The 17,916-nt window shown below is 38.8% G+C and overlaps 1 protein-coding gene across 3 annotated transcripts in view; it reads left to right on the top strand.

Moving 5' to 3' along the window:
* Positions 1 to 17,916, top strand: part of FGD6 (FYVE, RhoGEF and PH domain containing 6) — a 72,178-nt gene that overhangs the window by 12,288 nt on the left and 41,974 nt on the right. For all 3 annotated transcript variants that reach the window (XM_033514265.1, XM_015628451.3, XM_033514266.1), the window contains exon 3: positions 16,956 to 17,103. In XM_033514265.1, the coding sequence (XP_033370156.1) occupies positions 16,956 to 17,103 (148 nt within the window). The remainder of the gene's footprint in view (positions 1 to 16,955; positions 17,104 to 17,916) is intronic.

The following is a 17,916-nucleotide window of genomic DNA, read 5'->3' as shown; positions in this document are numbered from 1 at the left end:
AACCTTACCAGTCTCACGATGAACTGGAATAACTATCCAAAGGGTGCATAGTTGCTAGGTTTGGAGGGGGAATGAATATATTTTTAGATCAGTTGATAGAGCTGAGAAAAGCAGACAAGCTTTTCATTATGCAAATTCTTCATCAGGTCTGGAAAGCTTTCTCGGGTATAGCAGAAGCTACTGCCTCTCTCTAAATTCAGTGAGTCTGCTGTATCTGCTTGTGCTCCCAGCCAAGGTGGTAGTGGTGCAGAATTTCTATGTGACTCATAGAATGTTAGTGTGATTAGGGGTTTGGTAACTCTGCAGGTTGAGTTAGCTGAGGAGGTGGTGGAGACAGATAATAGCAGATTCAAAAAGGGATTGGACAGGTTCATAGATATGTGGAAATGGCCTCCATTTGTCCCAGGGAGGTTTAGATTTTATATTGGGAAAAATTTGTTCACTAAAAGGGTGAGTGATCAGGCATTGGAATAGGCTACTAAGAGAAGTGGGGAGATCACTGTCCCTGGAAGCGTTCAAGAAATGTCTGCCTGTGGCACGTGGGGACACGGTTTAGTGATGGACATGGCAGTGTTGGTTGGACTGAATGATTTTTGAGGTATTTTCCAACCTTAATGATTCTGTGATTCTATGTCCAAAAGGGTTGCTAAATGGAATAGGCAGGAATGGATCTTTAAATATTTGTATTGCTGTGATAGATTGCTGAGAAAAGAAATGGGCCAGACTCATGTGCTCTCCCTAAACAGTATCACTTAGTGTGGTAACAGGTAAAGCATTGCTTTGTCCCAATATGGTATCATGTAATTTCTTTACTTTAGCTGATCAGTTTTTCTTACAGTTCCTAAAGATTTACCTCAAACCAGCAATAAGTCCCCAGCAAACTTCTTCACGCTATTGAGAACATATGCCTAACAACAAGAATAAATGAATTAGCTTCTAGATAGTCACATTGAACTTCATTTTTCACTGAGTTACTAAGCTTTGTTTCCTTTTGGATGTGTGTATAGCAAACACTTGCTCCAAAGAATGTGTTCTCATATAGGAAGAGACAAATATTTTAAGGGGCATCCTATGTTAATTATTTTACACCTAATATTATCGACATGGGTCTGTTTGTTGGAAAGCATGAAACCTTATAATGGAGAGTAGGATTTCTAGTTATGGGCTATGTCCTGGTACATTTATTCAAGTGGTTGTTGAGTATATTTGTAGTTTACAGCAGGGTGTTTCTTAGTTTTGTCTTTGGCATAATTTAAGCTCCTGACAGAGTGTATGCTTTTTGTTTAAGTCTAATCTTTGAGTATCTTTCAAGGATTTTGACCAAGCTCTCTCGGTATTCCCTCAATTTGGTGTACCTAAGAAGGGTGAGACCAAACTTGAATAAAGATGCATTTCACGTGTTTATGTGACTAATTTTGGTTTGTGTTGTTTTGTTCTGAATACAGGTGAATATCTGTCTGCTTTAGGAAGAGGATAGTTTTCCTGTATGAAGCATGGTAGATGTGAGATTGCAGTTGCTCCTCAAGTGAAATTCTGTAGTCTTCTTATCTGGCTAAATCTTTGAGATTTATTGTTAGTCCCTCTCCATACAAACTTTCCCCAGTACCAACAGTGATATATGGGCTTGAGTGGCCCCTCTGGCACGTCTACACATGAAGCTGCTCCCTAAGTTGGATGTCCTTGGCACAGCTGGGTTTGTGTTGTTTTTCTTTAAAAAGCACACATAGAAAACCAGAGCTAGAGCCATTTGTGTGTTTGTTTAAATCAAATGAAATAGCGGGAAACTACCTTATGAAACAAGTAATACATGTAGTTACTTTGATAGATTTCAGAGAATAAAGAAATGCCTAGGGAAAAAAATAAAGGGGACACAACAGTACAGTAGTCTCTTGACCTGTATCAGTGCTGCTGGGAAAGCAGGGATTAATATTCATTTTGGCTCTGCCTTGGGAGGTGTAAGGGTCCTCGCCCAGACAGGCCAGGCAGGCAGCTTCTCCCATCCAGTATTATCTCAAATCCTTTGAAGCTTCCTTATCAATGTTGTCTCACCCTTTCTGCATAGTTCTGTAAGAGCTTTTTATCATTTCCTGGGCCAGGCTGTATTATAAAACCAGTTAGAGAAACAGTGCTGCTGTTGTTATTGAAATAATTGCCTCTCGCGTTTTCCCTAGCCTGTCAGAACATGCACTCAGCTCTTTTTCATAGATTGTGGCACACGAATTCCTGTAATGCACTGCTAATGGGGATCTCAAAGCAAATTATGTTATGATTAAAGCCAATGTACAAATGAGATTGTTCTTCTGAGAAGTTCAGACCAATTGCCAACACTTCTAGTCATAAGAGTACATTCAGTATATATTAAGTCTGAATGCCAGTCTTGGCATTACCAGAAGAGTTCAATGGTGTCTTTAGCTCATGCTACATTTCTTTCTGGAGGAAGAAATAAAATTTTGATAATGTACTCAATACTTTGGTGGTTACAGAGGAATTTCCTTACAATCTGATCTGATGAAACCAGTGTGCTTTAATGGAAAATGGTAATAGCTTTTGACACTTTTATCTGAACTTTTTATGTCGTATTTAATTCAGCTATGTTTTGCTTGCTTGAGCCTTCCCACAGGGAATTAAATGCACATGGAAGGCCTGGCTAATTAATGGTAGGTATCAGTTGTCAGGACTTAATTTCTGAGATATTTGATGTCAACCTGCTTTCTACTGAAAAGAGAAGGCTTGGCTTTGAAAGGAAGAGAGTCAGGGTCCTGATCCAGTATACGAACCACTGAGGTGGAGCAGGTGCTGCTGATGGGAGTCAGAATGGATTTGGTTTTTGTTACGTAGTTCAGAGGAATATTCTCAATAAAGTGAATAATATCAGTAGCTTGGGAACATATAGTCTATGTTTCCATTATACAAAAAAGAAGTCTTTCAAAATGGTGTTTAAGGATTGTTTATTTTGGTCTAGTCTACCTTCTTGTCTGCCAATTTTAAATGGATAATTTAGATAAATGTGTTTTTATGCGGACTCTATAAACAAAGTGAGTGAAGACTATATGCTCTGAGATAGAAAATGTGCTGTTATATATAAAAGAAGTTTTAAATACATTATCCAGTCATATAACAACAGGAAATGCAGCTCTCTGGGTTTTGTGGGGGTTTTTTGCATGTTTGGGGTTTTGGTTTGCTTGTTTGTTTTGTGTTTTGTTCTGTTTGGAGGTTTGTTGGTTTTGTTTGTTGATTGTTTGGGTTTTAGGGCTTTTTTTGAGAAAACAATGGTTCAGGCCTGAAAAGTGAGATGAAAAGTCAGTCGTGCTGGTGCCACAATTCGTTTAGTGTTGTCAGAAGCCAGTTGTTGTAATGGTTGTTTCAAAGTAATGCCATTCTTTTGAAAATTCCAAATGAAAGAGAAGTATTTTTGCATTAGTTATCATATTTTTAGTGTCAAACCTTTATTCTGAGGAGGACAGCAAAATCTTCCTTAGATCTAAAAGTAACATTGAGTGTACATTTGTCCAGTGAACTGAAAATGCAAAGGAACAATAAGTGTGCCTTGGAGCATCTGTCATGCTACAGAAAATAGAAATTTAAACTCCTTTGGATCTTTTGGCCTTCCTTTTGGTATTGCATTTTTCTAGACAAACAATTGTATTTTAGATTGAGTGAGTCTACTCCTTCAACCTTCTGGGAATAGCACAGTGCATTTACTGGATACTTTTGACAGTGTTCCTTGAAGATGTTGCAAATGTACACGACTGCTAATTTATTTATGTCTGTGTCATTGTGTTTCCAGCTAGGATTTTTCTTTGGAAAGGCCTGAGGAGGGAGAATACCATGTGACAACAATCGTTTATGCTTTCAATGTTGGTTTAATCAAATACTATTTTGTACTTTACCCACACCTGCTGATTTACAATAATCCATTGTTTTTCCAGAAATGAGCATGTCAGTACAAAATATAAGTTTAGTTTTCTGTACTAAATTCTGCTTTGGGGACTGAGCCCCCAGAGGGCAATTAAGTGTCTGTGAAAACCTTCATGGAATATTGAATTTCATATTGAAATCTGTGTGGCTAAGCACTTTGCTTTGATACATATTCCTCTTTGATGTTGTGGTGGGGTTTTTTGGTATGTTTTTGTGTGGTTTTTTTGGGTTTTGTGTGGTTTTTGTGGGTTTTTTTTTGCAATGGTGAAATTCCCATTCAGAAACACTAAATTAATAAAAGACTGCAAGATCTAAATAGCATTTAAAATACTGCTAGTTCAAACCCTTATGCTGAGATTTGAATGTACAAAATACATTCTGGGTATTGGACGTGTTATACCTATGTCTTCCATTTACTGAATTTTTTTGAAGGATATAACTTCCTGATAAGTAGAGGCCAAGTATGTAGATTTTTTTTTTAATTTAATTTGTTTCTCAAAGATTATTTTCTGATCTGAAGAAGGTCAGTTCCTCCTTCTTCATCAGCTCTGCAGTTTTGCCTTGTCTTCCAATCTCCCCTGTGTGTCTAGCTGGCTTCTGCCACCCTCAGTTATACAGAAAATTCTTTCTCTGAAATTGCCCATCAGGTTTTAATGAAATAGCTTCAATAATAGACTATTTAGATTTCCTATCAGGCTTCATTGTCCTTGGTCGTCATGTGTTATCGCTGGCTTTCTTTTTGTGCTGTGCTTCCTTGGGTCTGCCTTTCTTTTCCCCTCCCTCCTTTTTGCAGTGTGGTGCAGCAGGGAGGCCTCTGCCAGCTCTGAGTTCTTGTCAGTGAGGAGTGAGGCAGAGGGCTCAGATCTGTGCTCTCAGTCCCCCTCAAGGCTGACTGCAGAGCTCTCTGGCAGTCCCAGCCCCAGAGCTGGGAATGAACAGGAATGGACAAAGCAATTCTTGCCTATCAGATATAAGGAATAAACCGTTTTGCTGACTCGTCACTTTTTGCTCTTACAGACCATGAAGGAATAAATTCTGTAATTGTTAGGCATGTCTAATCAGAGTTGAATCAGGGAGGCAAGGAAATGTTGGTGAGAAGAGGTAGTAGTACAGTTGCTTGGGAATACTTTTGTGTGACATAAGGACTTAGGGGAGAATGCAGACACTGGGAACCTTGGGTCTGGAATTTTGTAGTGTCGAGTTAATTATTTTGTACCCACAGGGTAGCATGTTAAACTACATGGAGGACTCACAGTTAACTTTTTTACTCAGGAGAGCACATGGGCTGTTTTGGGTTTTCTTTCTTTCCAAGAAACTTCATGTGAGTCAGTGTCTCCATGGTCTGCTTTTCCAGTAAGAGTATTTTTCCTTAGCATTGGAGTGTCTTTCAGTTATACAGCTTTACAGTTTAGTCTGCTATACAACCTGAAGTAAAATGCATATACTGTAAGAAAAAATTATGCAGTCTAGAAAAATACCCAAATCTTCTAAAGCAATCTGGTAGAACTATGCTGATATTCTCCCTCCTTGCCTCCCCCTCTTTTTAAGATTTTTTAAAATTGGAATAAATAGGAACTTTATTAGAATCTTGACAAATTCTCATGCAAATATGTTTTTGAGATGTGCTGATTTAATCTGTTTTGATAGTGGGATTCTGAGGTGTGATTTTCTCCATCTTCAATGAGGGAAAGAAGTTGGAGAACTACATTTTTCCAATACTGTAATTCTGGTGTACAGTCCAGTAATGAAAAGATTTAAAATGTTCTATAACATGCAAATAACTGTGAAGATCCCCAAGATGGTAATAAAAAAGAATTTTCATCTTTGATATTTGTTTCATCCCTCTTTTTGAGGGCTCCCTCTTGATTTTGGTTAAAGAAAGAGGTGGGTGAAGAACGCTGGCATGGTCAGGGAAACTTCTGACAGAGCTGGACATGCAATAATGAAAGTCTTGGAAGTTACCAGGTGGTGTTATAAGTGCTACATAAAAACAGATGTGGTTTCAATTCTCAATGTTACCTTTTTATTTTATTTAGTTAGGGCTGGGTGTGCTTGTGAGTACAAGAGGCAGTAAGATGGTGACAGTGGTGATGAGGCAGGCACTGCTGTGAGTACTGCCCAGCTACTGGGTGAATCCTCATCTGCTCTCCAAAAGATTTGGTGGCTACTTTGGTCACAGTCTTGTGCAGTCTAGAAAATTACATCATATTAACCTTGATGCACATGCAATCTATATGCATTAAAAGAGTAATTTTGAGGGTAAACTGTGCTACCCTTTGTTTCCCACTGAAGAAATGCTCACCACAGATAGCAAAAATGTCCAAACTTCTGTTGCCACTTCTCCCCTGATACAATACAAGGATGTCCTTGTCCTTCCGGTGACGTTGCCCTCAGCTCAGTGTGCTGGCTCTTGGCTCCAGCTGGAGGGTGGCTCAGTGTGCTGTGGGGGAGCCTGAAGGAAGCAAAGCCGTGCACAAGCTGCTGCGTCTCTTAGGCTCCTTCCTTACCCCCCTGGTCATGGGTAACAGGAACTTGAACATCACGCACTTTTGTAAATTAATCTGCAATGCTTTATCTTTTTCTTTCCTCTTTTATTCCATGTTTGTGTTTTTCCTAATTTTGGCATTCTTCAAATGTATTTCCTGTCCTTAAAGGTGGAGAAAGCTAAGTTAACGCTGCATATTTGTCACCAATGTTGGCCTTTCTCCCCTGCCTCCAACGTGTGTGCTCTGTCTCCTTTTGCCAACCGTGATATAAATTAGCAAAATGTAGCTCTAGAGAATACATCAGATGCAGAGAGGAGAGTCAAATGTGATATGAGAATTGATGAAAGACCCATTTATATGCTCAACAGCAGCCTTTTCCTGTGGTTATTTTCAGCATCAGCTCAGGAAATGTGCTTGTGGAGCTCTGTGGCACAGTGATATTCCAACTGCATTCTAATGTAATAGTATCTGTAAAACAGTAAGATTTTTGGGTTGCACAAATAAATGTCTAAAGAAAGTGACCAAAATACAAACTTGTTTTTTTTATTTAAATGGCAACAGTGCTATTAATATGCCACATTTACCCAACATTTCTATTTGACCTAGTTAAAGATGTTTTAATGATTAGATTTACAAAAGTGTGCAGCTATGTTGTTTCAATGCACTAGACAAAATTTAGGTAAAGAAGTGCTGGTTTTATTTTAGATGCTAGAATCCAGTAAGTTTCATATAGAAACATAAGGTTTATACACGATTTAATTTTTCTTTAAAATATCTTTGTCCTTATGAAAAACTGTTCTACTCAAGCAGAAGACTAAAGAAATATTTAAGATGCATACAAATAAAACAAGGTAGTTTTTACGAAAACTACCATTTTGAAAGCTACAATTTGAGCCTTATGGCTCAGTGATTTCAACTGCTCAGAGTTCACTTGGTTCTTTTGTTGCTTTTTTCCTAGTGGTGTTTGTGGAGGTGGGCTGTTCTGTACAGATTTTTAGATGAACTGAACAAGTTTATGAAGAGTGTCTGAATCTCATTCTTCTAATTTGTGCAAAAGATTAGAGGAAGAGATCGCATGGGTCTAATCTCGCAAGAAGCTCAGTTAGTCTTTGTTCTTAGTCTGTGTTACTCTTGACCAAACTATTTCATCCTCTCTTTTCTGACATACTGTCCAGGAAGCTGCATAAGCTCCCATGCATGCAGAGAGTTGTGTGTTTAGGAGCTAAGCCACTCCATTTTTGTTCCAAATCTAGGTCACTACCTTTTGAGTAAGCTGTTACTCAGCTTTCTTTTGTCATCTTCTCAATATCTGCTATGTAAAAAAACCTGAGTGCAATAGGATGTGCGTTATTTTTAAATTGAGTGAGCAACTGTTTGAAGAGAGATATTGGAGCCCTGATTCAGGAATAGTCATGCAAAAATCATAGAAGTAATGCTGAGTCAGTACAGAAGATACTGGGTAGGGCCTTGCATTGACTCTGATTATAGGGAACAGAAGTAGCTATGGATTGAAATGTCATGGTAGTTCTGGCAGGGCAAGGCAAATTTTATTTGAAATTGGTATTAATAGGAAGTTTTGTTGTCACTTGGTCTGAGTTTTCCCTTTCCTATTTGATACATCTGTCTTGGCATTTTTTTGTCACAATTATATTACAGTCTTCCAGAAGTCTATTTTTCGTGTGGTAGAGTTCTGTTGTGGTTTTTCCTTTTTTTTGTGTGACAGGAAAACAAGTGTTGCTTTACTTCTGATCATGCTGTCCTTTCCCAATCTACTTCATTCCACTAGGGTCTGTTTTGTAAATTGAGAGAAGTTAGAATGAGTGCCATATTTTTCTGGCCCTTTTTTATATTGTTTTTGCCAGGAGCTTCTTCCAAAGGTCTTGCCCATGAGCATTGCAGCTCTCCCTTAATTCTTGAAACAAGAATTCATGATAGGGGAAGGCAAAAAGCTCTAAATTCTGCTCTAAATCTCTGTAAGGAGATAATTTGAGAGCTGTTCGCACCTTTTTTAAACTGTGCTTTCTAAAGTCATGCTGCAAAGTATGCTCATGAGTGTAAATTCTCTTTACCTACCCTGGGAGACAGGTAATGCCTCACAGCTTTTGTTGGTGACAGAAAGCACCGATGCAGGGAACCCTTTCCCTTTTATATGCTTCCAGCTAAGGGTTTAAATCCCTAGGTTTTGCCACAGTATTTCACTTTCCAGAACCAGTGCTCAAGACTATCCTACTGTATCCTCCTGGATTATATTTTACTATATTGGCATCATCTCCTTTTGGCACCTTTGCTGGAATGGGTAAGATAAATACAGCTCCTGGCGTAGGCTACATTTCACTCTCATTTTTTGCCTCATGGTCCAGTATGCCCAAAGGAGAATGGAAAAGAAGGGGGACGTAAAGAGGACAATGAGGGAGGGGATTTTTTAGCTCTAATGGTAGACAGTCACTGCTGTTAAGAAGATCTGAAGTTCAGGTGACAGTTCTGAATTTACGATGGGCTAGGTTCCAGGTGCATCTAGAGTGATCTTAAATTAATCTTCATGCTTTCTAGACTGGTTTGCAAAAGGAAATGTGCTGGTGTTGGCTTCTTCAGGCTGCTTGTGGATGGGAGGTATTGCAGCAAAATGTAGCTCATCTACAGTGCAGTAATTGATGCCTTTACTAGTCTTGCTGATCACTAATCTCTTTATGTATTTTTTTAAACATTCCGTAGAAACCCACTTTTGATCTTGGTTAGTATTCATGATAATTTGTCAATTTGTGTGTCTGTTCTGCTTGTTCATGTTGTGCCACACTGTTCAGGAGCTGAGCTGTCCCACTCTGAGCACCAGTTTTCTTGCAGACTTTTAAACTGAGACTTCTGTCTTTCTTATCCATTTCTTTTTCTAATGTGGCTTTGCTGTGGTGACTGTAGAAACATCTGAAGCATGCATGTGTGTTTATGTTAAACTTTCAATGGAACTGAGGAATTGTCAACAAACGGTCTCACTGAAGATGACTTCGGTGAACATGGGAGGCTGCCTGTGATGAGCCATTCTTGGGTGCCTCTGGCCTCAGGAGCTCATGTTTGCAAATCACAGCTAAATAAGGAGATAATTTGAGATCTGTTTGCACTTTTTTTAAGCCATTCTTTTTAAAATTGGGCCATGGAAATATGGGCATGACTGTATCGATCATAGTGTGCCCGAAGTAGGGTGACTTAATTTAATTAATTAATAAGAGCAGATTACTTAATAAATTTTGTACTTTCATTTTAATGTGAAGCTCATATGACAAATGTGTGCTTTTTTCTGGCTTTTTTTTTTTTTGCCTTAGAGTGTGAGTCAGCTGTATTTTTCTTTCATCTCCTTGAAGAAAGTAGTATTAGCTGTCTTGACCTGAGGATAAGAAATGCTAGACTGAATGCTGCTGGCTACAAACGCTGGGATAACTTGGTTCAAGCAAGTCAGGTGCAGAAGTGTGCAATGTGCTCAGCCAAGTATAGAAGGAGCTGCTAATGGCATGATCTAACAGGCTAAATGCAGTTGCAGCTCTCGAAGTGTTTGTGATGTCCTCCTTGCCCAGAAGTCTCAGGTGTAACCAGTGAGTGCCAGAGGTAAGGACTGGGACAAAGATGATAGTTCTTGGTGTTTCTCCTGGCAAGAGCAAACTCCTGGCATTCCCACATGGCCTCTCTCAGCAGCCAGCCCATTGTCCAGGAGCCAGCAGACAGCTTTCAAAGTGCAAGTGGCTCTGAATGAAAATCCATTTCAAATAGATTGTACTGAGCTTTTCTTTTGGTAGTGTATTTCTGCCATTGAGCATCCTGGCTTTCTGTAAAAAAATACACTAATGAGTGCATACAGTACATATGATATTGTTTAAAATAATTCTACTTCAATTCTTGAAGTCTTTAAATTGAAATTTGAAAAAGGAACCTGGAGTGCACAAAGTATTTTCAATTGTAGTTGCTCAGCTGGATGCTAGCTGTTTCTGTTTTCTAGCTGTGATTCTTGAGGAGTGTTTATATTTGTAATTGAATCCTTTAAATTCCCTAACTAGCCAGGAGAGAATATAGCACAGCAGTTCTAAGCAATGCAGATAGTCATTGATTCATCAGTTTAGTTTGTTTGGACCTTATTTTGTGCTGCTTTTTATTTTTAAGACTTTATTTTAATGATTGTTTTATTCCTTGCCATGCCACCTGTGGAAGGATCACTTGCAGAAGGAACTAATGAATCTCACAGGCATGATCTAGTTAGGTAGTCTTAAAAGATAAAAAGAAAATAAAAATCAATTGTTGTGTTCCTTGGGATCACACCAATAAAAATTCATGTCTGGTTGCCTTTTTTTCTTGTTACTAGTTGTAATAATAATAATAATAACTTACTGATATCAATGACTTCTTACTGCAGAATGTTAATGCTATTGTGTAAAATCATATTTGAGAGGGCACCTTGCTATCTTGCCTCTTACTGTGAAAAGGTGCCATTTTTGGCAGAGAAGTTGAAGGCCAAGCAGGTTGGCTGCAATAAGGCAACCAGTCTCCAGTGCTGGCAGCCACATCAGCACTGCGAGAGACACAGCAGCATCCACCAGCCTTTCTCACACTGTCCACTACACCTAGAGGAGAGAGATGTGATCTCAGCTTCAGCTTTTTACATCTGTGAGTCTGTCATTAAACCAGAGAGGTGACTGATGCTGTAGAAATAATTCAGAGAGGTAATCCCCCTGGCCTGGGTTGCATTTCATCTTCATTTGCTGCTTCATGGTCCAGTGTTCCTGAAGGAGAAATGAAAAGCAGGGGGACATGAAAACAATAAAAAGGGATGGGATATTTTAGCTGTAATGGTGAGCAGCCACTGTTGTTAGAGAATCTGAAGTTCAAATGAGAGGTGAATATTAAGCTCCAGTTAAGCTCCAGGTGCATCTAGAGTGATCTGAAATTCATCTTTATGCTTTCTAGACTGGTTTGCAAAAGGAAATGTGCTAGTGTTGACTTCTACAGGCTGGCTGTGGATGGGAGGTATTGCAGCAAAATGTAACTCATTCAGAAAGTGCAGTAATTGATGCCTTTACTAATCTTGCTGATCACTAATTTCTTTATGTGTTTTCTTAAACCTTCCATAGGAGCTCACTCATGATCTCGGCATCCTTTATTATCTCAGTGCTTTGCCAAGTATGGTTGCTTCCTAGAACTGATTTTCTTTTTCCAAAAACCTGCAGTAATTAAATAATAAAAGACAGTGGACTGTCTTTAAAAATGAGCATTAAGCAAAAGCAGAAGAAATTCACTAAACAAAACAAAATGGTTATTAACCAAGTATTAATTTCACTTTTGCTTTGAAGGAGCATCTTCTGTTGTTTGGGCACCAAATCAGGGAATTACTTCCTAAGTTGTTTTGGGACATTAATTCGAGCTCTATGTTTACAGTCCTTCCTTGAAAGGGATTCTGAATTTAGATAGGACCAAACAGAAAAGGTTCCATAGAACATTTTATTTCTTTAGGTCTTTGACTGTTGCATTTTCCCAGAAGTGTACAACTAGGGTTCATGGGGGGAATCAGTGAGGCATGCTTACATCTACTGGGAGAATGATGGGCCATGAGAAAAATAATGTTATATCAGCTATTGCCTTCACAGAGAACCAGTGCACTTTTAGGTCTTAAAAAGCCAGCAGGTGAATGTGCCTTAATTACTAAAATTGATTGCAGGGAATGGTGATGTTAAAAATTGAAAATGGATAAGCACTAATAATAGTTGCTTGCTCTCTGGGGGGAAAATGAGGTGCAAGCAGCTGTGAAAAGATTGTGAAATGCTGTAATGAAACGAGAAGGATTTGAGACGAAATATTATAATGGGGCATGTTTAGTTGCTCTCTCAAGTTGTGGTGTATATTTTTTATTTGAATAGGAACTTCAGTTTGTTTAATTCTGCCTGTATGCTGAATGATTGCTTTAAAAATAAATAAACAAACATAAACACCCACAAAAAACATGCAATAAAATACTGGAGGAAGAGACAGAAGGATAAAGCAGAGTATACTGGAGACTCCTTTTAGAACAATAAAAGGATGAGAAATTAAGAGTGTAGCAGAGTGTTGTGTTCATTCAGCATTCCTACGTATTTTTATTACTTACTGAAAGTAGGAAAAAGATCTAAAAATAATGAAGATCACAAGGAAATGTGTGTAAAGCAGTAGTGTGGATGAATCTATTTCAGCAAATACTTTGGAGCTGTGGAAACTAGCTTTAGTAGTTATGGTGATGCTAACACTTGAAGTCATTCCAATATACTATAAAATACTTAATGTTGGAGCATTCCATGGCAGAGAATCTTTCTGAATGATTTCAGTCAACCTTAAAATACTATTGGCCTTCTAAAGGAGTTGAAAACAGAGACTGAAATGTTAATTGTGACTTCAGGTTATAGTGCCCTGTATTTGCAGGGTCCAAATCAACAGTGTCTGAAAGTGAAGCCACAGGTGCACTTGAAGTTTCTATAAGACAAAATATTCTGAACTAGTCTTGGTCATCTCTTGAAGACAATAAATGGTTTTTATGCTGATTCCCAGTGGTAATAGTCAGATGGCAATTTTTGATAGTTTATCTTGCTGTATGTATGTCTTGCTAGGACCAGCATGTTTTATCTCATTAGTGTTTTACTATTGCAATAGGAAAATACAGCACAACATATATGCATCATCCCATAAGCCGTTCATTCCAAGGCAAACTAATGGTTCCTTCATTTTATGTGTCAAATAAAAAAGCCCCACATCTATATTTAGATAACTTGCTCACGAGATACAGCAAGATGTTCTTACTCAGTGCACAGCACAGTGAGTTGGCAGGGCTGGTGTTTCACATGACTGATAATGCAGAAGTTTCTATCGGTATTGCTGTGGGTAGGACAAAGAATTGCGATGAAGAGGGAACAAGATAGAGACAGTTCACAGTATCCCCAAAATACCTATCAGAAGAGCCACTTAAAATAAGCCTTACTGCATGCTTGTGGCATTTTGGAGAAGGGGGATTAATATGTGTCAGAAAAGACTGTTTATTTAAAGAATTATTACTATTTCCAAAGGCAGTTAAAATGCAAGAGATTTCACTTTATCCAGAGATAACTTAGAGAACCATACATACAGCTGTGTTGTAGATGACTTCAGAGGTAAAAGTACAGAAAAGAGTAATCAGTAAATACAAACCTGCTTTCTGTTTCACCAGAAAAGGCGTAGCATATACCATGAAAGGTTAAGGTGTGATGTATGAAGAGAATTGCGTGTTATTCAGCACGTGGCTGATAAACACAAATGAACGCAGTAACTCTGTCCCCATTTTCTATGAGGAAGAGGACACAACTGCAGATACTACCAGGAAGGTATCTACCCCTGGCTTCAGTATTACATCCTGTCCCTGAACTGGTGGCTTGTTTTGGCTGAGGGTGAACTGACTCTTGATCATTAATCATCTAATCATCCAATGTGTTTTTGCTTTAAAAAGCAAAGAAAAAAAGGGAAAAAGTATTAAAAATACCACTAAAAAAACCCTCAACAAGATATATCATGTGGAAGAACCGGAGAGCTGTGATAAAAGTGGATAAAATACTGTATGTAAGATTTTATACATGGTTCTCTCAGCTGTCATAGCTTCCTTTACATGAATAGTAGTGCATAAGCACCACAAAGGCCAGAAAAGGAACCTAGTGCTTGTGATTTATAGAAGAAGAAAAAACTTATACAGTGAGTGGCTGGCATTTGTGGACACTTGTTACACATCCTAAATTATCACTAGTAAATTATTAAAATTTTTAAGTAGTCGTTATTTTTTACTGAAACTTTCAATTAGATAAACCGATTAATCTTATGTTTAGAAGAAGCTTCACACAACACATGCCAGCTAGTTTGTTCCTCATCCTTCAGTGGTGAGGGGATTGTGTTTGTGCAAGAAAAATATAGAATACCTGGAAGCATTCTGATTGCTGACTTCCAAAAGGGTGGATTTTCTAAAACTCCTAAGTTTTGGCACAGCTGCTCTGAAAAGTTTAAATGGAAAATGACAACAAAATCTGGGAGTGGGCATCCAGTAGAATATGCTGAGGCAAAAGAACAGTGATGTCACAGGTGTGAAAACAATGTTTTCTTGATGAGAAGGAATCTCAGTTAAAGGAAATTAAAACAGGAATTAAAAGAGCATTAAGGCTAGGAAAAAGGGCAATAAAGTATCTAGTAGCAAAAATAGACATTAATGAATAATGGACTAAAAAGTGTATTCCTCTGACCAGTGTGGTCAGAGACAAAGCACTTAATATATTTTGTAGTGGGGGAAAACATTCCCTTGATCAGAGATAGATTCAGTGACAGACATGGATGGCAAAGCTGAGTAATTTAGTAAAGGAAGAAACAGTAGTAATTTCTGTTGCAGGTTTTGACTAAAGCTGGGGCATATATCTACTTCATGTCATGCTACTGATATAATAAAGATGTTTGTCATAATAAAAGAATGTGAGGTGACATCTGCTAAAATAAATATTCTCAGCTGACTGTGACTTATAGAAACTAGACAAGGAGTTTTGTGAATTGCTGAAGTTAATGAATAACTGCAGAAACCTTAATTTCCTGCTAGCATGAATCTGGGGAAATCTCCAGTAAAAAGCTGTCTTTTTTGCCTTCCTGAAGCGCCTGGAGACTCCATGGGAACTGTCCCTGGCATACACCATATGCTGTTGTCATCAGCACTCATCTCTCTGGTGCCTGCTGTCTTCCTGCACAAAGCTGATAATTTCCAAACCCAAGTAAAGGGGTGCCTCTTTGCACCTAGGGTGCTGTGGTTGTGGCTCAGGACCTTGTTGAATTCGGTGATGAGCTTGCAGGCGCCTTCCTCCTCCCCCCCATTCAGTTCTGGGAGACAGTAGCTGCTTGGGAGTTTCCCAAGTCCTTCCTGTGTTGTCTTAATAGAATCAAGTTATTTTAATCTTCTCTATGTCTTCATGGCTGACCAAGGTCTGTCCACAGGCCAGCTAATCTTCATCTCCAAATATATTTCTATTTGTGATCAGCATTTTTGTGTTAGTTTGTTTTAAACTCTATCTTGAGCATTGAGTAATAAATGATTGGCTGTAGTAGAATCCCCTTTCTTGAATGCTGGGCATTCTTGCTGAGGGTGCCCTCAGTCCCACTGTTTGTCACTGACAAACCTGTTTAACAGTGCCACTTCCAATACTGAACCTGAGCCCTGATGAATACTTCTGCTTTTCAGATTGCTGGCAGACACCTTCTGTGGGATCCATGGTGACAGGTTTTCTTTCTGGCAGCTATCACAGATAGAGGTGGCAAGTCTGAATAGTTACCCTCCATCCCTGCTTTCCTCTGATTCAAAGCAAGGAGAAAAACAGTTATAACTATTCCTTCCCTTGGGAGCAGAGGGCCAGGTACATGGAGAAGTCTGTAGCCCTGGCAGTTGTTGGCTGTGCAAAATTAGGTGTTGGCTGCAGCAGCTTGTGGACAAGGGTTCCTAGATTTGCTTTTTGTTTTGCAGGATAGCTAATCAATTTTGGCTCATGTCAAAAATCTGTAGCATCCCAACATCTCTTTTGCAGACCTTGAACACATGTCTTAGTGTTTCTTAGATTCTAAGGTAGCTTTAGTGTAATTGGAGATTATTAGCTATTTTTAAGGATTAAAAGTAGGAGCCCAGAGATTTGCTGTGTTTCCATGTAACCTTTCAAAAACTTAAGGTTGTTTCCTCTAGTCTGTTTTCCTATTTATCTTTCCCTACCCCCTTTTTTATTTTCTTCTAGAATTGCATTTCTTAAATCTCTACTGAAGCTGTCAAGGCTAGTTAGAGGAAGGAGATTGTGTGCCTGTCTCATGCAATTCCTGTATTGCAAATATGGCTGAAGCTAATAAAAAGAGACCTGTATAATGATTGTACAGCAGCAGAACAAGGTTGTGTTTTATAGCTGTGACAACTATCCAAAAGGTGTCTGTTTCTGAGGGATGGGTGTTCTTAACAGAAAAAGATTCTGCTTTCCTGCTTTGAAGAAGAATTGTTGGACAGAATGGTTATGATATTGACGTCACTGATGCAGTTGTTTAGCATATGCATTGGGAAACAGACCCATATGTATGCATGCATCTAGAATTTCACACAGGAAGCTCCAGTGTGAGTACCATATCTGGAACAAGACCTGCTGCCGTGAGATAGAGGATAGCAAAATGGCTATGATCTTCCTTTATCCTGGCACACAGTACAAATGTTGCTCTATACATGTGCATAGCAATAAGGGTATAGATTTATCAGACTTTGTTGTTAGGCAAACTCTGATGGACACAAAACATATAAATACTCCAAAGGTACTGTGGCTTTTGCTTGCTGTTAATGAGCATTGTATTAATACTAGCATAAATAAAATGATGCAGAGTTACAAGTCCACTGTGGAAAAGCCTCAAGCTGTTGTAATCTTCAGACTACCCACTGCTATAGGTCTCTGATACCAAGTAGATAATTTATTGTGGGTTAAAACAGAAAGCTCTTTACATAAATGAAGTATGATGTATATATTTTAATATTAGGTCCTTAGAAGAACATCATGATCATCCCAACGTGGTAATGGGAGATCTTCAGTCAGATGAAGAAGATATCATGAACAGTTCTGATGAAGATGATGACACAAATTCTGATTCCAGCAAAGGGGAAACTGATCTTCAAGAAGATAAACAGGTATCTTTTCATCTTTATCTTCTGAAGCTATTCCTCACTCTTGCAGTATTTCACAAGTTGTAACCTGTTAGGATATTTTCAAATGTAAACCATCTGTTGCCTATTGAGGTCTGACCTTCTGTTACCTTCTGTGAGTGCTAGCTTGGAGTGATTTTCCTTATTTTAATCTTATTTCTTCTTCAAATGAGAAGCAGGAAGACAGTGTTAAGTACTCTGAATTAAATGAAGTTATGAGGGTCCTGTCTCTCCCTCTGGAGGTACCCATAGTCTTACTTTCTCTGTCCTGGAGACCCTGTAATCAGCCTGCCTGTAGACCAATGCCTCTCCTCAGCACCAGTCCCAGCAGCTGTTTCCTTTGATAGTAGTTGTATCTGCTTCCTTCCTTTAAAAATAATTTAAAAACAAAACAAAAACAATGCCCCAACAAGATAAACAGAAAAACCCAATGAAACCTTACAGTGCTGGAAGAGATGACTTGGCATGGTGGGCCCGAATGTTGTTAAACCAAATGAGAGGACTAAATTGGGAAAGAGTCAAGGGAAAAGCTTGTTCCTGTAAAACTAAAGAAGACTTTACCTGTATAGAAGCTAATTTGCGTGCCTCTAGAAGTGCCCCCAATCTTTCACAATGGAGTTCTACACGAAAGTGTCCCTATTAGGAGGGCTCTCAGGCATGTTTTATGGAGTAATTCAGTGCTTGCTGTGAGGCATCTGCTGTTGCTGGCTTCAGCTGCCTGCGGCACGTGCAGCCGGCAGCTGGGAATTAACAACCAACTTCCTCACAGCGAGAGCAGCTGCAGAGGAGAATGAAGCA

The sequence above is a fragment of the Parus major genome, chromosome 1A (genome assembly GCF_001522545.3).
Source record: "Parus major isolate Abel chromosome 1A, Parus_major1.1, whole genome shotgun sequence".
NCBI classification, from domain to species: Eukaryota; Metazoa; Chordata; class Aves; order Passeriformes; family Paridae; genus Parus; species Parus major.
Note: the sequence above shows the minus strand (reverse complement) of the source record. Positions and strands in the feature narration are given on the sequence as shown.